This window comes from Leucopleurus acutus, assembly GCF_964270905.1.
Source record: "Leucopleurus acutus genome assembly, chromosome: 8".
In the NCBI taxonomy this organism is placed as follows: domain Eukaryota; kingdom Metazoa; phylum Chordata; class Mammalia; order Artiodactyla; family Delphinidae; genus Leucopleurus; species Leucopleurus acutus.
In genome coordinates, this window is record NC_139151.1 from 48,853,820 (window position 1) to 48,878,952 (window position 25,133).

The 25,133-nt window shown below is 38.3% G+C and overlaps 1 protein-coding gene across 8 annotated transcripts in view; it reads left to right on the forward strand.

Moving 5' to 3' along the window:
- The window catches only part of DLG2 (discs large MAGUK scaffold protein 2), an 812,656-nt gene that overhangs the window by 274,235 nt on the left and 513,288 nt on the right, over positions 1 to 25,133 (forward strand). For 7 of the 8 annotated variants that reach the window (XR_014326386.1, XM_082844899.1, XM_082844903.1 and 4 more), the window contains 3 exons: positions 3,438 to 3,574; positions 18,187 to 18,331; positions 21,040 to 21,178. Coding sequence is in view for 7 of the 8 variants with exons in the window: in XM_082844899.1 (XP_082701025.1) it covers positions 3,438 to 3,574; positions 18,187 to 18,331; positions 21,040 to 21,178 (421 nt within the window). In the remaining variant the exon portion in view is untranslated. The remainder of the gene's footprint in view (positions 1 to 3,437; positions 3,575 to 18,186; positions 18,332 to 21,039; positions 21,179 to 25,133) is intronic. The other variant, XM_082844905.1, reaches the window with a different exon arrangement.

The window sequence follows — 25,133 nt, forward strand, 5'->3', positions numbered from 1 at the left end:
ATGATCCTATAATGTAGACAGACTACCCCTGCTTTCACAGAGTGTGTGCAAGGAAACCAGTACCTCCAAACTGATCATTTGGATTTGGTCTTATGGCTTGGTGGACCTAGACCACATTTGTCTTCATAGAGCAGTCCTCCAAAAAGCCAAGACGTCATCTGGATTTAGACCATTGCTTCAGCCAGGTTCAGCCACAGTCACTCATATGAACTCATGGATCATTATTTCTGTAGTGTTTCTGGTCAATCCATTTCTTTACATTTATGTTGGCTACAGTTGATAGCAGCTGTTATGCAATGCATGGTATGTACTCAGGAGATTCTTGTTGAATGAGTGGATATATGAGTGAGTGAATGAATGAATAAATGAATGAATGGATGGATGGATGGATGGATGGATGGATAGATAGGACCAGATTCGATTTTATAACACAGATGGATACTTCCACGTGTAAATAACCTTGTATTCTGGATGTAGACATAAGCTATACGTTTACCTATCATGTTGAATTGAATATCTGGAATGTGGTTGAATGTTGACCAAATATTGATTATTTTTAAATGTATCCATGTTCCACCAAAGTAAGAGAAATTAAGGGAAATGTTTAGTTCTGTACCTTTAGAGCCATTCTCTGGCTCTTACTAAAAATACTTTAGCTTAAGCAGAGTCACCAGTTAAGAAGTTCTTAAGCCTAATCTTAGCCGAAAAAACGTTGTTTCCTTTTTAGCTGATATATTTATGTCTACGGTATCCACAGTGATTTCATTGTCTTGGTAAAATCTTCAACTTCAAATCTCAACTACATAGTTACTCCCTTTGTTGGACTTAACCTTGTTTATAGTGGTAATTTGTTTCCTTAGCTCTTCTGTAACTCAGACCGGCTGTGGCATGTACTGTTGGCATAGTAGATGTAAATCAGAGTCCCTGAATTTTCTTTAACCTTTTGTCCACAGTTCGGAATGACTTCTGTACTATTGTAAATGCAGTAGATTGATCCTAGCATGTGGCTATGAAACTTTTGTAAATATGTTTTTTAAGCTTTCCTATAATCATATATAAATATAAAGTAACAGTTTTAGAAAACATGAGCTGATATGTATTTTTAATTTCATAGGAAAAGCCAGTTGGGGACATTTTATCTACCCTTGGTCATCTTTCACTTGGTAAACAAATTCTTTAAATATGAGGGAAACAAATATGTTTATAGATCTATGCAATGTCAAAGCATCAATAAAGAAGAATTACCCACTCTAGTAGGAAATTAAATAACACTTATTTTAATTGCCCTATCAATTTAAATCCATTTTCCATTTATTGTTAACAACTAATTTAACAAAAAAATCACTTCCTTTCAGGTATCATTCCAGAGGTGTTACTTTATAATTTAGCATGCCATTATTTTTCCATTAACTAATCACTTATGCTATCTTAAGAGCAGCACATAGCCCTACTCAATATTTATTCAATACAAGGATAGTGAAATGGAGTATTTCTAAAGTGTTTTTCATTGTATAAAGTGCCAAAAATTTTTATGATTGTCTTATCATAAAAGAAGTGTGTGGTTTTTTAAAACTAGGCAACTAGGGGTGTGTGTGTGAGGGGGCGTTAAATTTCTTAAGCAAGTTACAGAAATGTTCTGTCTTTAGTTACAGATGTCTGTGACTTATATCTATCTTTCTGAGTAATTTGCATGTTAATTATTATCATTTCAAAATACAATGAAAATATATGCTATGAGTATTGTACTGAATGTGTATTCAATTATATTCTGAGAAAGATTTTTTTTGTTCTTATACTTTTAAAGAGTCTATCAGTCATTCTTTTAAAATGGCCTCATAATGATTTTTAATAACTATTCTTGTTATCATTCCATAGTTTAATATAAATAAAAGTTTATGACAATATGTATAGACCTTGAGGATGTTATGCTAAGTGAAATAAGTCAGACCGAGAAAGGCAAATACTGTATAATTTCACTTATATGTGGAAATCTAAAAAACAAAACAAAAGAACAAACATAAAATGGAAACAGAGTGATAAATACAGAGAACAAGTAAGTCGTTGCCAGAGGAGAGACGGGTGGAGAGGAGAGAAGATATAGGTGAGGAAGATTAAGAAATACAAACTTCCAGTTACAAAATAAATGAGTCAGTGGTTGTGAAATGTGCAATGTGGGGAATATAGTCAATAACCATGTAATATGTTTGTACGGTGACATATTGTAACTAGACTTATCATGGTGATTATTTCGAAATGTGTAGAAATATCTAATCACTGTGTTGTGTAATAGGAACTAACATAGTATTATAGGGCAATTATACTTCAAAAACAAGCTCAGTCACAGAAAAAGAGATCAGATCTGTGATTACCAAGAGGTGGGGGAAGAGGAGAGGGGGAGTTAGATGAAGGCAGTCAAAAGGTACAGACTTCCACTTAGAAGGTAAATAATACGAGGGATATAATATACAACATGAGAAATGTAATTAACACTGCTGTATGTTATACATGAAAGTTAAGAGAGTAAATCCTAAGAGTTCTCATCACAAGGAAAATTTTTTTCTATTTCTTTAATTTTGTATCTATATGACATGATGGATGTTCACTAAACTTACTGTGATAATCATTTCATGATGTATATAAGTCAAATCATCATGCTGTACACCTTAAACTTATACAGTACTGCGTGTCAATTATATCTCAATAAAACTGAAAGAAAAAAATTATAAGCCATAGCATAGTAGAATTCTTCTCTCAAGATGGAAAATTTCCAAAAGACAAAATTTTTTTTTTAAAAAAGGAAATTTTCCATGTTTAAAATGATTTCATATTTCATGGTTTGTTACAAACATAATACAAAGTCTATAATCTATTTGTTTATTCTTTAGACTGTGTGCAGGGATGATTCGTTTGTGTTCATTCTTTATTAACTATAAGTTAATAACAGGAAGTGCCAGGAAGTGTGAAAATATGACAAGGTACCCAGAGAAGGAAACATGAAGGGCAAGCATTGAGCTTCTTTTCCTTGTCTTCTCTCTGAAATTATTACACCGATATCCAATGTATCTTCCTCATGGCTCTTATCTCAGAATTTGTGGAATGTTCGAATTGCTGTTCTTTTCATTCTAAAATGTCAGAAATATCTAGGTCTCTACCCAAATGACTGGCAGGACTTCTGTTCTCTATGCTAGAGTAACAACAGCAGCAACGAAGTTAAGCCCATAGACTAAACGTGGGCAGGATTGCACTTGTGTTTTGCCTCATTAGCATTAATCAACAGCTTTCAAATGTTTAAAGGACACAGTTGATTGAAGTAGAATTTATTGTTATTTATACTGTTGTAATAAATTGAGGATTAATTTTTTTTCGACTGTTGAAATGTGACTAATAGCACTTTCTTAAACAAATACAATGCTTTTCTTTTTGTTTCTTTTCCATAGGTTTAGGCTTCAGTATTGCAGGAGGTGTGGGGAACCAACACATTCCTGGAGACAACAGCATTTATGTAACTAAAATTATAGATGGAGGAGCTGCACAGAAAGATGGAAGGTTGCAAGTAGGAGACAGACTACTAATGGTGAGTGTGACTGAAGCAGAACTATGTGTATATTTATAAAGCTCTTGTTTCCCAGTGTATGACTGTCTTAGTCATTTCAGGCTGCCATAACAAAATACCATAGGTTAGGTGGCTTAAACAACAGAAATTTTATTTTCTCACAATTCTGGAAGCAGGGAAATTTAAGAGCAAAGTTCTGACCCATTCAGTTTCTAGTGAGGTCTCTCTTCTTGGCTTGCAGACAACTGTCTTGCTGCTGCATCCTCACATGGCCTTTCCTCTGGGCTTGTGCTGAGGGAAAGCTCTCTCTCTCTTTCTCTTTTTATAAAGCCATTAGTCCTATCAGATTAGGACTTAAGTCATGTAATTAATAACCTTAATTGCCTCCTAAAGACCCTATCTCCAAATACAGCCATATTTGGAGTTAGAACTTCAACATAAGAATTTGGGGGGAGGAAGCAGTGACCTTGGGTGGAAATAGAAAAGGGAGAGCAGATTTTGTGGTAAAAGATATCAGAAGTACAGGTATAATTGGAGATGATTTGTTGATATTCTAAAAACAGAAATCCAAATTTTCACCAGTTTTCATAGGCACAGAGATTATGTTGCTCTTCCAGTATCATCCATCTCCTATCAGCCAGAGAGACTGCTAAATCCAGACTGGTAGAGAGATGGGCTTTGCATAGCAAAGTGAAAAACACTATCTGGTTTATTGATCTGTACGTTTCTATGCCTGTGTTCTTTGGTTCAACCCGTGTAGACACAGTTCCTGACTTCCAAGAGTTCTGTCACGTGTGCAAATGGATCCCTTCCCCCTCTCCTTTCAGACAGGGTTTCTACTATTTTATTTGCCAGTTACTCACATGCTTCAGGAGTCTTGGGCAACGACTGACACCAACACGCAGCCACCCTTTCTGAGCCATGGAGTTATACGATAAACGAAAGCAAAATGTAGGCAATTATAAGCAGTAAAAAATTGGTGATTGCACCTAAAAACTGTTTCATCTCCATTTACTGTTTTATATTAAATCTACAGGATAATAATCAAATACTGAAAATTAATAGAAGATAGTTGTCAAGTAAGAGAAGTATATCTAGTCGTATCGAGTCATATGTCTCCCTTTGTAAAACAGGACCTTGAATCTTTGTCACAAGGAGCCATTATCTCCAATACTTTCATGAGAAGTGTTTGGGAAGGATCAACCTATACAATTTTCAACAGAATAGTAATTTCTAGGACATGTGCAAGTTTTGGGGGTTGAACCTCAAAGTTCATTGTACCCATGTCCCTGGACTCTAGACAGGTTGTTTGTAGTCACACTGGCCTAATTTCATAGTTGTCAATGATTTTTGTATTGAATTATCTGGATAAGAGCTTTATAATAATCTTGATAACTAACATTTATTTGGCATTTACTGTGCTCCATGTATTTTTTTTAAATGTTTTTCTGTAATGTAGTATGTATTTCTCACAACAGCCTCTTTTATATAAGCAAAGGGAAACTGAGGTATAGAGAGAGGTGTACTAACTTGGCCATGGTCATATAGTTAACAATGGACAGAATTGGATTTCAAATGCTTGTAACCACCAAACATGGTCTTTGCATTTGTTTCCTAAAATCTGTCAGTCAGTTCTTTCCTTCCTTCCTTTAGTTATCATTCAGTCATCATTTAGTTATCATTCAGTTATCATTCATTAATTCCTTTATTTAACAAGTAATATATTGAGCACCTACCGTGTCCCAGGCAATAGGCACTTCTCAGGAAGGAACTGTCAGCAGAAAAAGTATGGTCAAACTGAATGGGCAAAAAATGTGGCATTAATGACTTCAGTCAAAGTTGCAACTAAGAGTTTTTGGCTTCTTTACTACTTGAGGTCACTACAATTTTATTTTTATTTTTTAAACCATTTTATTGAGGTATGATTGACCTGTAAAAAGCTGTACATATTTAATATATACAACTCCATGACTTTGGGGATAAGTACATACCCATGAAACCATCACCACCATCGAGGCTATAAAGTTATCCATCACTTCCCAAAGTTTCCTCTCACTATCATTATTATCATTATTATTTTGTGTGTGTATGGGGTAAGAACACTTAACATAAGATCTACCTTCTTAGCAAATTTTAAGTATACAGTACAGTATTGTTAGCTATAGGCACTAGGCTGTATAGTAGAACTACCATTTTCATTCTCAGGACATTCTGAATTTTGTTTGCTTGTTGTTTTTGCCTTTGACGTGAATGTTGGTTCTTTTTTTTAAAAAAAACTTAAAGCTCTTTTGTGTGTTTTTTAATTTTATTTATTTATTTTTGGCTGCATTGGGTGTTTGTTGCTGTGCACAGGCTTTCTCTAGCTGTGGCGAGTGGGGGGCTACTCTTCATTGCACTGAACTGGCTTCTCTTTTTGTGGAGCACAGGCTCTAGGTGCGCGGGCTTCAGTAGTTGTGGCACATGGGCTCAGTAGTTGTGGCTCGCGAGCCCTAGAGAGCTGGCTCAGTAGTTGTGGCGCACGGGCTTAGTTGCTCCGTGGCATGTGGGATCTTCCCAGACCAGGGCTCGAACCCATGTCCCCTGCATTGGCAGGCAGACACTTGATCACTGCGCCACCAGGGAAGTCCTAAAAGTTGGTTCTTATGATGTTGTGTCTTCTGAAACAGGAAAGTGTTATTGGGATATGAGACAACTTCTCTCTAACAACTTCTCTCAAGAAGACAAACTTTATAGTTTGTGGACTTAGGGATAAAATAAACTGTGATATCCATTTTCTACATAGTGCTAAATTGAAAAATGAAGAGGACAGTTTCATTCTAAAGTAGTGCGTCATAGCGACTGATTTGACCTTTGGCTCATTGTTCTGTAAGAGTTTGGATGTAGACAACTCTTCTGGACTGCTTCTGTTATTTCTTCAACTGCTGCTATTATCATATCATGCTAGATGTCATGTGCTGATTTCTTGAAGTTCTGTTTAAATTTTTAGCCTTATATTCAAATTCTTAAAAAAAAAACTCAAAGTCTAAATAATTCTGTCAAAGGATTTTCCAGGCACCGTGCTACTTTTCCATTATCATTTTCTTGATATTCATTGTAGACAAAATGATTTCAAAACTAGCTGTGACATAATCCTTAACATAATCCTTAATCCTCCTTTGAGTTTTAAAGCATAGTTTAAAAAAAAAATGAAGCTTCAACAACCATAGGTCTCTCTCCTCTTACGTAAGGAAAACATAATTAGTACTTTCAAGGCAACTGCCAAGCTGAATCTGGAAATGAAAGAAAATGATTCATTTTATAAAATTCTGAAAGAAAAATGAGCCTGAGGGAAAGCATAAATTAAAAATCCCAGAAGCCACCCCAAAAGGTCAATTATCTTGCTTCAACCAAAAATATTTATTAATGCTCTCCTTCTGTCATTCCTTTCCACCTCCTCTTCCCTTTACTACCCTACATTCATGTCTTCTTCATCTTTCTCCTCTTCTACTCTCCTCCCCCAAAGGAAGTATGAATAATTTAGATTCTGTGATTTACCAGCTGTACCACACTCTATTTTTCTATAAATAGGTTTTTTCTAAAACAATTTGTACCACTCCCTTCGCTCACTTCTTAGGAAAAATTCCTTCATATGTTATTCATTCATAGTTCTGTAAGTAAGTTGATCGAGAATAAAATTCCATTAATTTCTTTAGACTTTTGTGTATAGATCACCATAATTCAGGAAGTCTCCCAGCATCTACCCTGCAGTGAGAGCACAATCTTTTTTTTTTTGGGGGGGGGGGGCAGGGTGGGAGTGGGGGTGGGGATCTTTAGTAATAAACCTTTCAGTTTCTCAACTGAAATAACTTTAATGTTGGACACCATCTGAATCATACCATATATACTGGGTACTTTTTTTTCCCTAAATACTTCTTATATATCAGAATTGAAAAGTATCTATCTTAGATATTATCTTATTCCAACTCTCATTTAGTACATCAGAATCCCACAGAAAAGCAACCAAGTGAAATAGTCCCTCACCTCTGCTAGAACTCTCTAAGGATGGAGAACGGAATGCCTCGTCGAAGCTATCCATTAGATACTAACCATCAGTAAAAATGTTTTCCTTAAAATTATATCAAAATATACTTCCCTATACAGCTCTCCCTTTAGTAAAGCTCTCTCCGTTGGAAACACAATGATGAATATGAATTCCTCTTCCACATTTGTTTAAAAAGCTATGTCTTGCCAGTTCTCCAGTTCTCAGTCTTTTAAGATGTTTTACACTTTTCCTCTCACTCTTGCACTAAATTTTATCATACATCCATTTATCCTCTGGAAATAGATTACCCTTTTAACAAAACTTCTTTTGATTCTTTAACATGTTATTCCCCAACTTAAAAGAAAAAAAAAAAACAGGCAATATTATTGCATCTGACCTTTACATTTATTCTACTGTAAGAAAACATTATCCTGCCTAAAACCTTTGCGATAACCCCCTTAGTGTTTCAAATAAGATGACTTTAATGTCAGACCTCTCTGATGTTTCATGGGTCACCCAGATGCATGGTATATGTTCTCTTTATCAAAATAACAATTTTTTAAATTTTCCCTGCTACTGGCACTTCTTATCATTCACTAGAATTTTGTTTTGTTTTGTTTTTTATTTTTTCAAGTGACAGTGACATCTGATTTTAATGGATTCTACCAGTAGCTTAGTGTTGCAGTCTCAGACTGAATAGATTCTCTCTTGGCCTTGAACTTCATGGAACAGATGGTCAGAGGTTAACAGTATTGATAATTTTCTAATTCTTTCATATATTTTTACACACTCATTTTTATTAAGCCCTACCGTGGTGATACATAGAGCCACATATATTACAGAAATGTGATCTTCTTCATCTTTTTTCTACACGATACCAGAAACTTTGAATCTAGGGTCATCTAATCGTCTTCTCTAAAGGGACAACATGAACTGTTAATTGGCAAAGGCCCTGTCGCATTGTGATTTAAAGTTTATAATCTTAGTCTCTTTTTTCCATAACCCTTGCTTGACGTTTGAAGAAAAAATTGTCAGTGAGAGACCTTTTACATCTTTTACAGAAAATAAGTCTGTATGTTTTCTTTGCTTAAAGGGAAGCTGAAGACAAGAGGAAAGGTAAATGAGGCATTGAAATAATATGGAAAGACAATGGACTCAGAGATAGGATATCTGGATTCAAGTCCCAGGCAGCCAGCATTAACTCTACTTAACTGACCTTGGGCAAGTCATGTTCATCTTTGGTCTTTTGTTATGTCCTCAATACCATGACAGCATTGCCTTAGATCAGTGTTTCCCAAGTGTGTTTTAAAATATTAGTCTCATGTCTGTGTCACGTGAAAAGACTCTACAGTCAAATTGAAATTCTACAACCTGTATCTCACCTCTTTTGTAGATTCTCAACAAACTTTAGCATATATAAGGGTCTATGAAGTCCTCCAGTCAAGGAACTAATTTAACTTTGGTACCCTAACTTTCAAATATATTTTACTGTGGAACTTTTTTTCTTAAGTAATGTTTATGAAATACCCAGAACTAGTGTTCACTGGAGTCACTCTGGGATATGCTGTGTGTGAGCATCTCCTATTTTTCTTCCAAAATGTGCATCCTATGGTAAGGACATTAGATAGATTTGGGGAAGATGAGTAGAAACAAGATAATTTTCTGAATGAGTATTAGTTGTGAGGACCCACTATCACCTTGTTTCATCCAAATATCAATAAGAAAATCACCTTGAAGACCATGCAAATATGTAGGAGTTATCTGAATAATGAAGAGGATTTTAAAACACTTTCATTGTTTAGGCCAACCTTAAATAGGAACCAAAAGCTATAACTGTCCCTGCACATGGCTCTTTCCTACCACCAGCACACTGCTTCCTCCTTAAGAAGATCTTTCACCCACAGCACCTCCTCACTCCAACACTTGAGAGATGGATAGGGCAGTCATTACTGCTATTCTTATTTTCCGGAAGAGAAAGTTAGAACTCAAAGATGCAAACTCTTTTCCAATATTAACATAACTAATAAATTGTGAGATTGGATTCAGACCTAGACATCAATTTTCTAAAGCCACATTCCTTTCAGCTGTTTACTCAACCCCCCTGGTTGTCGATCTTGGTTACACATTTGAATCTCATGGTAAGTTCTTGAACGCTATGGATGCCCAGGCCTCAATCAACCCTGAATAATCAATTCAGAATCTCTGGAGTAGGAGCCATGCCTCGTTTTCATTTTTTTTTTTAAGTTTTCCAAACAATTCTAATGTGCAGCCAGGTTAAGAACCATAATTCTACCTTGACCTAATCACATCCTACCCCACTCTGCTGCCGCTCCACTGCTTCTCCTGTGGGTGACTTCTGAGGTAATGCTCATTCCATCAAGCTGGTATAGCATCATTTAGCAATTTCCAGTCATGGGCTAAAAGGCATTAGAAATAGTTCACCCTTCAGACTCTGTCTCCAGTAGTTAGATTACCTTCTGAAACACCAGGGGGAAAAAATTTTGGATAATTATTTCTTGAACTCCCTTTTAATTTGTCTCAAATACAATAAAATTACAATATAATGCAAATGCAATGATATATTTTATTTAAGGGTTTAAGGGCTTTATTTATAAAGGGATTTTATATAAAGGGTTAAAGCTTTCCATTATATTGTTTATTTCTTTTGCTTGTATTCAGTTTAATACCCCTGTTTATAGAACTTACTCTATAGTCATCATATATCGGTACCTAGTATAAAGCGGTGGTTTTAAAATTCTTTAACAGCACACCCCACCAGTAAAACACAAAAAGTTGTCTTTTTTTTTTTTTTAACATCTTTATTGGGGTATAATTGCTTTACAATGGTGTGTTAGTTTCTGCTTTATAACAAAGTGAATCAGTTATACATATACATATGTTCCCATATGTCTTCCCTCTTGCGTCTCCCACCCTCCCTATCCCACCCCTCCAGGCTGTCACAAAGCACCGAGCCAATATCCCTGTGCCATGCGGCTGCTTCCCACTAGCTATCTACCTTACTACGTTTGTTAGTGTGTATATGTCCATGACTGTCTTTAATATATGTATATTTCTCTACTTTAGATTGCATTCATATATTGTTATGGTAATAGATACATTTTATTTTAAACCATACACAAGAAATAGAAAGATGAAGATCGATGTGATAAATATTAATAGAAGTTCAAATATTTCTTCCTGTACCCAGCTGATTGCCCTGGGGTTCCTATCATACGGTCCATTTGGTGACCACTGCTATAGAGGAAGCTGGAGTCAATCAAGACGTCAGTGGCACTTGCGCGCGCGCGCTCTCTCTCTCTCTCTCTCTCTCTCTCTCTCTCTCTCTGCAATGAAAGGTGAAGAAATGCATTAATGGGACTTCCCTGATGGCGCAGTGGTTGGGAGTCCGCTTGCCGATGCAGGGGACATGGGTTCGTGCCCTGGTCTGGGAGGATCCCGCGTGCCACGGAGCGGCTGGGCCCGTGGGCCATGGCCACTGGGCCTGCGCGTCTGGAGCCTGTGCTCCGCGACGGGAGGGGCCGCAGCGGTGATAGGCCGGCGTACCGCAAAAAAAAAAAAAAAAAAGAATCCATCTGCCAATGCAGGGGCCATGGGTTCCATCCCTGGTCCTTCAAGGTCCCACATGCCGCGGAGCAACTAAACCCGTGCACCACAACTACTGAGCCTGCCCTCTAGAGCCCACGAGCCACAACTACTGAGCTCGTGTGCCACAACTACTGAAGCCCGCTCACCTAGAGCCCATGCTCTGCAACCAAGAGAAGCCACCGCAATGAGAAGCCCATGTACCGCAATGAAGAGTAGCCCCTGCTCGCCGCAACTAGAGAAAGCCCACACGTAGCAACGAAGACCCAACGCAGCCAAAGATAAATTAATAAATTAATTAATTTTAAAAACTAAATGCTACATAAATAGTTTTAAAAAAAAGAAATGCATTAATGATTAATGGAGGAGGAAGAAATTTGCCCTGTTGGAGCTCTGATTATGTCCCTTATAAGCTGATGTGAGCCGGTGTTCACATTTTGTACCAGCCTTTCATTCTTCTATCCCATGCCTGACACAGAGTGAGTGTCCAGTAAATGTGTATTGTTGGTTGAATGACCTTCATTCCTTATCCTTTCCTCTCTGACTCAACACAACTGTAAAATAGAAGCTCAACACAAATGTCTCATTCTTCGTATAACATAGGGAATTTTGGTTGCTTTTCCTTTGATATGCCACATTGTTTTTGTTTGTTTGTTTGTTTTTTTGCGGTAGGCGGGCCTCTCACTCTTGCGGCCTCTCCCGTTGCGGAGCACAGGCTCCGGACACGCAGGCCCAGCGGCCATGGCTCACGGGCCCAGCCGTTCCGTGGCACGTGGGATCCTCCCGGACCGGGGCACGAACCCGCATCCCCTGCACCGGCAGGCGGACTCCCAACCACTGCGCCACCAGGGAAGTCCCCACATTGTTTTTTTAACTTATTTAGCGGATTGTTTCAACATTTGTTAAGTGCCTACTGTTTACCCTGTGTCAGCTGGGGGAATACAAAGATGAAAACATCTAATCATTGCCCTTGAGAAGGTCAGCCTTTGAGATGGAAAGAGGCACTGCAGGAGTAAGTGTTGTACGAGATCAGTTTCACAGGAAGAACCCTGAACAGGAAGAAACTATTTCCAGCATTAGGATCAGCAAAAGCACTATGTCTGATTTTGATGTTTGATCGTTCTTCGTATGCTGCTCTATGTTATACAGTGTCTTTTCAGGTTCATGGTATCATTTCTTTCTCATAAACACAAGTAAATCAACAAATAAATCAATATTATCCCCATTTTACATATAAGAAAATTAAAACTCAGTAAATATGTTAACTGGCCAAAATTCATAAAACTAGAAATTGATAGCAGATCTGAGTCTACTTTCAAAATTAGTCTCATTGTAAAAATTACTCTCAGGCGGCCTTCATTTCTAAAAAACACCTAGGTTTAAAATATGGCTATTGGGCTTCCCTGGTGGCGCAGTGGTTGAGAGTCCGCCTGCCGATGCAGGGGACGCAGGTTCATGCCTCAGTCTGGGAAGATCCCGCATGCCGCGGAGCAGCTAGGCCCGTGAGCCATGGCCGCTGAGCCTGCGCGTCTGGAGCCTGGGCTCCGCAATGGGAGAGGCCACAACAGTGAGAGGCCCGCGTACCACAAAAAAAATATATATATGTAAAATATGGCTATTATTTCTCATAAATTTAAGTAAAGTCACTGGGCATGAGAAATCAACTTCGTTCTTTCCTATTCCAATTTTCCATTACTCATGAGGTCTTCCTATGTGTGTCTCATAAAGAGGTCACCACACTTAGTTTCTGTTCTCCCTTACTTAAGGTTTTTGTTCCTATTCATTTGAAAAATAGAGTTAATTTTGTTCTAACCATCACTAATTTTGTTCTAACCGTAATTAACCATAGTTAATTTTGTTCTAACCATCTCATGGCTGAAAAGATGAAAAATAAGAAAATATTTATTATTCAGAGATAACCATTATTAACGTTTCTCATGTATTCATAGTTATTTGTAAAACAAATTTTATTATAGCAGTTCACTGCAATGGACTGCAGAGATTTCAGTCTTTGGTTTATGCATATTTCTTTTCATACCATTGACGTTACTACATTAGATTGGCCCCCTTTTTAAGTTATTTTACAATATGGTGATCATCTACTTTGTCTTCTCTTTTAAAGTTAACTTTGGAGTTTGTGATGTTTTTTTCCAGTGTTTCTAGCGTCTCACATTTCCTTGTACTATGTCTTAGTACAATTTTTATGTCCCTAATACCTCCCAGTTTGTCTCACTACATTGCTATTCCTGAATGAATATGGAAAGGTCAGTATGTTGCCATCTGTACATTGCTCATTTCTCCTTATCACACCCTCTCATGCCCGCACACCTCCCACCTTTGTACCATCACATATGTATTTGCTAACACTTATTTGAATTCCCACAACACTTGCCATGTTCCCTTCTTGCAAGTCTCCTGGCACCTCTTTCTTCAACTGGTTTGCCCTCTTCTGTCGGCATCATGCTCCAATTCAGTGCTCCCTCTTCCATTCGAGAGAATGAGTCATCTCACCTCCAACCTCTCTCTCTTGGCCTCAGTCCTCTGTCCTATTGAAATACATGGCCAGGCTGCACACATGTCCCCCGCTCTGTGTAGCACACCCCACAGAAACACTTCATTCAAATGCACATGATTTTTTTTTTCTGAAACCAGGCCAGTTGCTCAGTGTTCACCATTATAGGCAGATACTTGATGCAAAAGAAAAAAGGAAAAGGAAAAGACAATGGAAAACAATGACAAGAGCAACCAGCCAATCAGTATAATGTCCCTTCTCTCTGTGTACAATCAGCTCCAGCTGTAGGCCCTTTATCTTGAGAGTTCAGAGGATAATGCACACATATAATTACCCCAAATAAACCCACTTTCGTGAAAAACATTTTGAAGACTTCAGCACAAAAGAGCACTTTTGGGTCCAGATCCTATACTATTCTGAATTTTTAAAAAGACCACACAGAAGCCTCATCAACAGTTCTCTAATTAAACTCATCAGTTCACAGATGTTTACAGGAAAATGCTCAGCGAAAATTTTCACCAAGAATTCCTGTTTCCTGAGAAGAGAGATGGATGATGACAATAGTAATAGTAACAAGAGCTCACGTTAATAAGTAATGAGCCTGCCACTTTACATAGGTCAATACATTTAAATCAATAACCCTTTTGAGGCAGTGATTATTCTCATACCTATTTTACAGAAGCCAAAACTGAGGCTAAGTAGTTTAAATAAGTTTCCCAAAGTCACACAGCTAGGTAGTGCCAGGAACAGGATGAGTCCTGGTTTGCATGACTCAAAAGCATGTGCTCTTAATCACTACATATTGCTGCCACCACCTCTTCCATGACAAAAATCAGTGTAAATTTTCCAACATTTCATAGTCACCAAACAAAAACTGACTGAACGACCACTATTTTAAATTACCAACATTTTCCCCAATATCCTCTCTTTCCTCACTCCTCACCTCCAACTTTTCCTCAACTTCTGTTTTCTGCTCTAAAGATTGTCCTGGTGGTCTGAGAGTCTGTTAAGGCAGTCATTCTCAGAAAACACACTTAAAGATAATATCTTCGGGCTTCCCTGGTGGCGCAGTGGTTGAGAGTCCGCCTGCCGATGCAGGGGACACGGGTTCGTGCCCCGATCTGGGAAGATCCCACATGCCGCGGAGCGGCTGGGCCCCTGAGCCATGGCCACTGAGCCTGCGCGTCCGGAGCCTGTGCTCCGCAACAGGAGAGGCCACAACAGTGAGAGGCCTGCGCACCGCAAAAAAAGTTAACATCTTCTAGACTGTTTCAAGGCCCAACTTAAAAATGGAAAAAGTGCAGTTGAATATACACTGGCCACATCTCTTTTTCACTGATAATCTAATGAGCTGTGTGCTTTCTGTACCCTGGAGAGAGAGACAATGAGCCCTGTCAGAAACAGAGCTTTTGTGCCACGTGTAGTCTAATCCGGTTGTTTTCTAGCCTTTAGGGTCTTTATATGTTGGCTTCTGATCCTCACTGTTTATGCCAACAAATACCTCCTCTCTTCTCTTTTTTCAATATAGATGTTTCTGGGGTGCATGGTCACAATATTCAGAGCCACCTTAGGCAACCATTGTTTAAGAGAAAACACCCACTTCCATACACATTTTAAACCATTGTATATGAGCATTATTTGTAAATATTCATTATCTAGGTACAAGTGGTACCGCCCTTAAAAAAGTGATTAATCGGGCTTCCCTGGTGGCGCAGTGGTTGAGAGTCCGCCTGCCGATGCAGGCGACGCGGGTTGGTGGCCCGGTCCGGGAAGATCCCACATGCCGCGGAGCAGCTGGGCCCGTGAGCCATGGCCGCTGGGCCTGCGTGTCCGGAGCCTGTGCTCCGCAACGGGAGGGGCCGCAAAAGTGAGGGGCCTGCGTACCGAAAAGAAAAAAAAAAAGTGATTAATCAAATATACAAGAAGGTTTTGAAGAAACATATATATATATCAAACTACTTTCCATTTTACTTATTTATTTTTTGACTTTGTCAGTGTATTTGGCTGATGCACTATATTGTCACCACTAGATTAAGCGAGAAGAGTAATGATTACTCAGGCTTTTATAACACTTAGGAATTCACATTACTTCTATATGTAAACTTGGAAAGAGCCTCTTCTCCTAAAGGGAGAAAGAATAGGTTATGTAAGCCCTAGGTTTCAATGAACCAACACTCAAGGGCCGTCTCATTTTCATCTTTTCAGGAGGACGGTGATCCAACTGATGGCTTTGCCACTTGGGGTCTGTGTGACCTATTTGTTGCAAGTTAACTGCTTCAAATGTCAGTTTTTCTCACCAGTAAAATGGGCCTAATTATTCATGTCTACCTCATGGAGCTATAACCAGGACCAATTATATGACTTATGTCAAAATATATACATGGTACTTCCAAGATATATGACATATAAGTGTTAAATAAATGTTAACTCTTATTATTATTACTGTCATTTTTGTTATTTCTTCGTCTATAACTAAAGGCTGCCATCATCAACTGTGTTCCCCATGCCTGTAGTCCCTCTACATTCCCACTCTATATGGGTCTATTTTTCTATCCATTCATTCTGTAAACAGCTATGTTCTATTAGAATGTGAGTCTCATGGGAGCAGGCACTGTGTCCATCTGGAGGAAGCAGTATAGATGAGTGGTTAAGAGCATGGTCCCTGGAGCCAAACTGCTTGGCTTTGAATTCTGCCTCTACTACAAATTTGATCAATGACTTTGGGCAAGTTTCTTAACCTCTTGGAGGCATGCTTTTCTCATCTGTAAAATGAAAGTGATTATAATAGCCAGCACATAGGTTATTGTGGGGCTTTATCGTGTTAATATACGTAAAATAATTTAGAGTAGTGCCTGACATGTAATAAGGCTGTATGTGTCTGCTATGATTATGATTATCATTCTTATTTTTTATCACTATATCTCTAACATGTAGAACAGTGACTGACACATAATAGGTATGCAATAAATATTTGATCAATGAATAAACAAGTGCTAGACATTGGAAATACAAAAGATTTACAAGAATGTCACTTGTCTAGAAGAGAACGGTAGGAACCAGTAGAGAGGCTTACAGCTTACTGGAGAGCTCATGGTCAGCAGTCAGGTTCAGTTCCCTCCTGTTCCAGGGTCCCTAACCTGGGCTACACCACCAAAGGATTAACTGACACATGGAATTTATATAGCAACGTGAAGCAAAACTAAAAAGCAATGCTACGAGGTATTAAACGACTAAAGTGCTGATTAGATAGTACAGAGAATATGTAGGAATCCAATCTATTTTATTTATTTACATTTATATTACATTTATTTGAATTCCACATCATTTCAGCAGGAACCAACTAAAGAATTGCTTCATAAAAAAATAGGAGCCAAATAAGGATAACCTAGGTGTGCAAAATATTTCCTAAATATTTGAAAACCATTTAAGAGAAGTGTTGCAAAGACCCACTGTAAGCCACTGCCATGAAGTAGTAATTGCTCAGGTATCACAGGCTTTTCTGTCCAATAACAAAAGAGGAGTTGCTGTTAAAGCCGATAGCATTAAGGTACTCTTGAACTTGTTCACCTGAAAAGTTCTGTGTTCCAACATTAGCACTCTTTCCTTAGAAAATAGACTCATGTTAAATGACATTTTGATGCGAACAGTTTTTAAAGTGAGAAAAGCCAAGTTTGATGAAGCTGTGGGAAATGGGGGCTCTCGTATAATTGTGGTCTAAGAGTAAACTGGTTCATGTTTCCAAAGGGCACTTTGGACATAGGTATCAGAGCCCTTATAATATTCATATACTTTGTGCAGTGTTCGTTTGTGTGAGTTATCCTGAAGAAGTCATCAAAGTGGTGTACAAATATAGAAAAAAGTTTATTGCAACATCATTTATAATAGAATAAAATTAGAACCAACATAAACATGCTTTAGTAAGAGATTAGTTAAATCGTTATGTTATAGCCATGCAGCACAGTGCTTTGTAGGAAATAAAACTCATGTTGTTGAAGTACATTCATGTTAGAGGCAAATGTTCACTCGAAGTTAAAAAGCAGGTTCTAAAACAGTGTGTGTAATATGGTCACAGTCGTTTAAAGAAATATATCCATATAGGGAGATTAGGGATAATATTTATTTTCTTCTGTTGTTTTTGTTTGTTTTCTTCAATGGATGTGTATTACTTCTGTAATCACAATCACTATAGCATAAGAAGGACATTTGACCCCTTTGTTCCTTTTTCCACAAAGAGTATTCCGATTTCTATTATAAAATATCGTTTCCTCTTAGAAAAAGGCAGAAGCAACCTTGTTTTTTAGCATCAACAACTGTACCTTACCTGCTTTGGCTAATGCCTTTAATCTATCTGTTCTGTCAAAGTGTGATATAGATACTGGACTGTAATGATTGCAATTTAATCTTTACATAAGTCATAATTTTGTGTATCTTCTTGCCTGAATAGTTCTCTTCACCTGCATAGATTTGGCTCTAATAATGAATGTTTTCCCCTTTCAGGTAAACAATTACAGTTTAGAGGAAGTAACACATGAAGAGGCGGTAGCAATATTGAAGAACACATCAGATGTAGTTTATCTAAAAGTTGGCAAAGCCACCACCATTTATATGACTGATCCTTACGGCCCACCTGATATTACTCACTGTAAGTACCACGCTCAGTGTCATCTTTGAACAGCATGCCAGGTTTGCAAAACCGGAATTCTACAAAGCTTGGCAAAGTCCTCCACTTGCACCTTCACTCTTTGTAGCCTGCGGAAGTACTTCACGGGGATCCTGCACTTGACTCCCCAGTTGCCTTGGAGGCCTTACCTGATGAGTTGTCAGATTCACCCTTATGGAAAGGCTCGATGATGTGTGTTATGGACGGTGTGATTACAATAGCATAGGGGCAACACATTTTTTAAATTTATTTTATTGAGGTATAGTTGATTTACAATGTTGTGTTAATTGCTGCTGTACAGCAAAGTGATTCAGTTATACATTTATATATATATACACATTATTTTCATATTCTTTTTTACATGGTTTATCACAGGATATTGAATATAGTTCTCTGTGCTATACAGTAGGACCTCATTGCTTGTGCATTCTATATATAATAGTTTGCATCTGCTAATCCCAAACTCCCAACCCCTCCCCCCTTGGCAATCACACGTCTATTTGCTATGTCTGTGAGTCTGTTTCTGTTTCATAGATAGGTTCATTTGTGTCATATTTTAGATTCCACATATAAGTGATATCATATGGTATTTGTCTTTCCCTTTCTGACTTACTTCACTTAGTATGATGATCTCTAGGTCCATCCATGTTGCTGCAAATGGCATTTCATTCTTTTACATGGCTGAGTAGTATTCCAAGGGGCAGTGCATTTTTAAAGTCTGTTTCTCAAGCCCCTGAAGGATGATAGCTCTCATGTCCTAATAGTCTGTCTTCCTAGTTCAAATCTATATAGCCGCAGAGTGGAAAAGAGGGACAGGCAAAATAAACCAGAGATAGCACTGTGCTTCTTCCTGGGGGAAAGGATCTTGCCGTCAATTGGTGAAATCATAATCCTTAATAACTATCATTATAGTTACCTTTACCAGAGTTTGATATATTGGCAGGGAAGCCAGAGAAAATTGTTGATCACTATGGCAGTGGAGATGGGGTGGAGGTGCGTGCTTCTAGGGCAACAAATAACAATAAGATGCTCTACTGCGTCCTCACAAAGTCCACTGCTGCATAAGCCCCATGTTTTCCCCTCTTCTTAATAGGTCAACAAGAAGATTCTGTCCTTGCGGACTAGATTTAGAAGCAATTCATTTCTTTGATGTAAGTTTAAGGGATAGTTTTGTCAGCATGAGTAAATGTGCTCATTCTGAAATTTTGAGAAACCAATTGTGAGGCTGGGAACTCAGAATGTCTTCAGGACCTGTCATTAATTAGTACTATGGTCTTAAGCAAGTTGTTTGACCTCTCTCAGATTTGGACGTTTCTCTTGAAATTTAAATGTTGAATGATTTTGTTATCTGCCCATTACATTAGCTATTGCTTTTCTTAATGGTGATTCTAAAATGACTTGCCCCACAATATGTCTTTTTGTCAAGCAAGCAGTAAGATGAGATCAGCCTTACCTCAGGATATGAAAGAGTGTTAAGTTTCAGAGTTTTTCAAACTGGATAAATTTAGAAAAATCTGTCTTGAGCCTCTGTGAGCCTCTTCTTGAAGGGCATATAAGATCAACGTCAAAGAGAAAAAGGAGAAAACAAAACTTGCTATTCAGTTCAAGAAATGTGTATTGAGTAATTTCAATACATGCAAGACACCTTGTAAGGTAATATGTGTGATACAAAGGAGATAAAATCATGGCCTTCATTGAAAGGAAGGCTAATGCAGATATATAAATAGTAGCAATATTTGGCAAACTGAGAGGGATGTACATGCTATGAGACAGGTAAAAATATATGTCCTTTGGGCACTCAAAGGAAAGGGATATCACCTGTCTTCGGAAGATCAGAAAAATCTTTATGCAAAGGGTGGCGTTTGAATTTTATCTTGAAAAATTGGATGAGATTTCGGTATCAGAGATGAGATAGGAGAGGGAAGTTGCAGGTAGCTGGTAGAGTGGAGCAAAGGTACAGATATTGGGGAGAACAGGCCTTATTTAAGGACCATAGGAGATTCATAAGGGGGGATATTAAAATGAGTCAATCTTGTAAGCATGGTGAAAGGGAGAATTTATATTCAGTACAGTAGTGGCAATGGAGAGTGTGTAAGCAAGAGAACAGCATGATCAGACCTGGATTTCTCAATGTATAAAATGGATTTTGGGAGAGAACAGCAGCAGGAGACCCAGTTAGGAGGCTTTTCAGTCACCCAAAAGGGAGTTGAATTAGGGTGCAGGAGCAGAAGAGAAAGGCCAGAGTTAGCCTGTCTGGCATGGGAGTAGAGCATATTTAGGGATTAAAGTCTTATACAAGAACTTGCTCCTAAGAGCCTTCTGCTTTTGATGGTTTGATATTAATTACATGAAAAGAATGCGAGCTTTGCAATTAAAAAGCTAACATTTTTATTTAAAGAGAAAATTAATCATTGTTCTGAAAATATGAGTGCTGGGTCTCTCCTCCAGTTTTTCTCTTCACCTAATTATACGAACTGGGCTTACAGATATAACTGTTATTACATCTTTCCAATCCTAAAGGTCACCATGTGCTTGTACATATTAAATGCAAACAAACAGCAACTCCCTCCTCTTGAAGGATCAGAAAATTCTTAGCGGGTAGCAAAGCCTTTCTATTTTTAACAGAACTGTAGCATGACACATTGAATCAGCCACATAACAGATTTCTTTTCTTTTCTTTCACCCCTTAGCTTATTCTCCACCAATGGGAAACCATCTTCTCTCTGGCAACAATGGCACTTTAGAATACAAAACCTCCCTGCCGCCCATCTCTCCAGGAAGGTACTCACCAATTCCAAAGCACATGCTTGTTGAAGACGATTATACCAGGTCAGATATGCTTTTGGTTAATTGGGTTTGCGATCATTACAAGGAAGAAATTGCATTTGCCTAACATGGCAGCTGTTGCTTCTCAGCCCCATTCAAACTTATGATAGTCTCACCTCAAGTGGAAATCTGCCAAGACTTATAAACATGTGTCATTGTCATCTGTTGGAAGCAAAAACCACAAATTCTTTGTGGAGAAGTAGTAATAGATACACAACCATCACTTTGCAATCTGTTAGGACTTTCGATATCTAACAACATTTGAGCTTTACAGCTATACTGTAAGATAGGTATCATTACTCAAAGACAGAAGATGGTGCTGAGGTTCAGAAAGAAGGAAGTAGCATAGCAGTATGTATGAGTCCCCTTGTAACCACATATCTGGTTCGTAGAAGAGTCAGAACTGAAAAACTCTGGGGTTTTTTTTAACTCTAAATTCCATGTTCTTGCCACCAACAGCTACACACAATTCACTGGAACTGAGGCTTCAGTCAGTCCTCCCTCGAGTGCAGTAACTACAGGTGGAAAGGAAAGGAGTGAAATTAACTCCAAATGGTTTGAATTTAATATATCTCAGTCTCAAAGGGGAACAGCACAGGATTTTAGGACACAGCACAGAACCACATGGCTAACCCCACAAAATAAAACTACATTTAGGGCTTCCCTGGTTGCGCAGTGGTTAAGAATCCGCCTGTCAATGCCAGGGCCACGGGTTCGAGCCCTGGTCAGGGAAGATCCCGCATACCGCGAGCAACTAAGCCTGTACACCACAACTACAGAGCCTGTGCTCTAGAGCCCGTGCTCCGCAACAAGAGAAGCCACCACAATGAATAGCCCACACACCCCAACGAAGAGTAGCCCCCGCTCGCCGCAACTACAGAAAGCCCACACGCAGCAACAATGACCCAACACAGCCAAAAATAAATAAATTAAATAAATAAATTTATTTTTTAAAAAAAAACTAAATTTAGCTGGCATGCCTCTGAAAAAGTCAGGTCTGACAGTTCAGAGAAGACCAACTTAGTTTACATCATGGTCACTGGTCAGGATTAAGTAACTTTTGGATGATGAACAAATGAATGAATGAAGGGGTGGATGAATAATAGGAAAGGTACATTTTTTCTTTTTTATCTTTAAATGTTTTTGTTCCAAAGTAATGCGTGCTCACTGCATTTGGTGAGGTAATGCAAAGATTTTCAAGAAACAAAAATCTCCCTCAAGCCCGGCAAGTTTCCCAGTGTGGCATTCTGGCTTGAACCGTGCATACCTTTTCTGTGTTCATACAGACGTGTACAAAGCATACTCAGATGTAACTGGGGCTTGACATTGTTTTTACAAAATAAGTTTGTATTTTACACATTGCTTTGCAACTTGCTTTTCTCATTGAGAAAAACTTTTACCCAAAATGAGATTGCATATGGATACGTACACTTTTTTTCTGAAACTGTTTGTGTGGAAAAGCGATACAGATGGATCCTTTAGTTTTATATCCTGCCTGTCTACTGAAGTCATTTGTCAGCCTTTAAAAAAATTGAGGAGACTTCCTGCTGCTTAACTTTCCTTGCTGGTGCCCGTGTGTGCTTTGGTCTTTTCATTCCTTTCCTATTTCTTTTTAAATGATTAAGCATTTTCCATTTATTTTGCAATTTCAGGTTTGCTGAAGTGGCTTGTTACATCTTTAGCCAAGGAATGGAATGTTTAGATGCTGCAAATGTGCATCTGTGGTTTAAATCAAATATAAACCTCTTCCTACGCTGATATGTCTAATCTCTCTGCTCTTAATTAAAATGAAGGCTGCAGCAAAGATAATCCTCATGTTTCTCTAAAGATTGTATAAATATAGCCACCTTTATTCACCAGAGCAATAATCTATTTGCTCTCATCCTATCGCCACTATTTGATAGGATTTTAATTTGAAGATGGCATTTTATCTTACTAGGCCCCATAGTGAATTAAAATTTATTAAACCCCATTCATAATCCAGGCCCTTTGCTAGCTGTTTTACTTACACTATCCTTTTAATCCTCCCCAAAACACAGAAAGAAGGGCTGTCATCCCATTTTAGAGATGCAGAAATTGAAGCTCAAGGAAGTTAGGGAATTTGCTTGTGGGCACACAGCTTTTAAGTAGGAAAACTGGGTGCCCTGCCAGCTTTAAAATTCTGGCTAGGAAGAAACATGTTAATTTTCTCCTTATTTTTAAAATGAAAACCAAGTCATGTAAAACTGTTCTCATCGTAAAAAAAAAATATGTGGCTAGAAAGGGACCCAAGAGTTTTGATGAGCTCTGAAGACAATTAGATGCAGTCTAAGACATACTTCTACCACTGGCTGACTGTGTGAGCTTGGGCAAATCTTTTTTTTTTTTTTTTTTTTTTGCGGTACGCGGACCTCTCACAGTTGTGGCCTCTCCCGCTGCGGAGCACAGTCTCCGGACGCGCAGGCTCAGCGGCCATGGCTCACGGGCCCAGCCTCTCAGTGGCATGTGGGATCTTCCCGGACCGGGTCAGAAACCCGTGTCCCCTGCATTGGCAGGCGGACTCTCAACAACTGCGCCACCAGGGAAGCCCTTGGGCAAATCTTTTAACCACTGCAAGCCTCAGTTTCTTCATCTCTACAAAGGGGAGAGTAATCAAATCTTTCTCAATAGGTTGTTGTAATGATTAAATGAGATAATACCTGCAAAGAACTTATAACAGTGCCTGATACATAATGAATATTAAATGAATGTTATCTGTTTGCTGTAGGTATACTCATTATAATTCTCAATCTACCTATTCGCATGGAATATTTCAGATGGTGTCTGGGGAAGAGATTTCATTTCTTCCTACGGTGATATGCCTCAGTGTCTTACTTCTTGCCTGCTTCCTTCCTTGCTCTCTGACAGGACAATCTCATAACTTTGCATAAAATCTTCTGAATGTCTGGTGCCTGGGAAAGTTGTGAAATAAATTATATCAGCTTACACACACAAACACACAGACACCTCCCTCACATCCTCACCACCGCTGTATACTCTCACAGGTGCTCTGTGCTATAAGGCATTACCACAGGTCTCAGAGATAAATATTTTCTGAGGCATATTCATCGCATTATTCATGAATATTCACTGAATACGTCCTGCTAGACAGTGGGTACTGCAGTAGAGATGCAAAATGGAGTAAGAAACAACATCTCTAAGAACTATCAAATTGGGAAAAAAATATACATGGAACCAGTGGATCCCCCAGTACCTATTCCCTGATGATGCAGACCCCCTCCATGAAGTTTCCCATAAAGCCTATATGTATATTTTTAGTCCTGAGATTTTATACTTTGGTGTCAAAATGGCCTTTCTTTTATGGTAGTCAATGGCAGTTACTTATTATATCCTAACCTAGAAGATGAAAAGTTGGCAACTTTATATTAGTCCTCATTTTTTAAATGTAAAACTACTGTAAAATCCCGAAGTGTGGGAACTACTAACAGAAACGAACAAAATTAGATCAGTTCAGTGAAGTGCTCTCGTGTTGCCCTGGCAGAGTTCCCCAGCACCAGAGAGGCACTTAGTAAATATTTATAAATAATCTTTTTGAGTTTTCCGTGAATGCCACAGGAAAAGCCTATGGCATCAAATAAAGTTTTAAAGAGGAGATAACTCTTGTGTTTGAGCTTGAAAAAATGTGTAGGCATTCATCAGGGAGTCAAGAGATCAAGAAGGGGACTCGTGGTAGGGGATAGCACATGCGTACTCAAGGAAGAATGTGAAATAGAATAAAATGAACACAACTGTTATAGTTTGAATACAAGGCTCATAAAGAAAAATGGTACCTACCTTTAAGTTGTCTATTTCTATCCTTTCATCTGCAACCTCGTCATAAGATTGGAAATACATGGAGTAGTAAAAAAAAGATCACTGCTGTGTGCTATTACGCTAAGTGCTTTCATATACATTATTGCTCCGATATTATTTATATAAT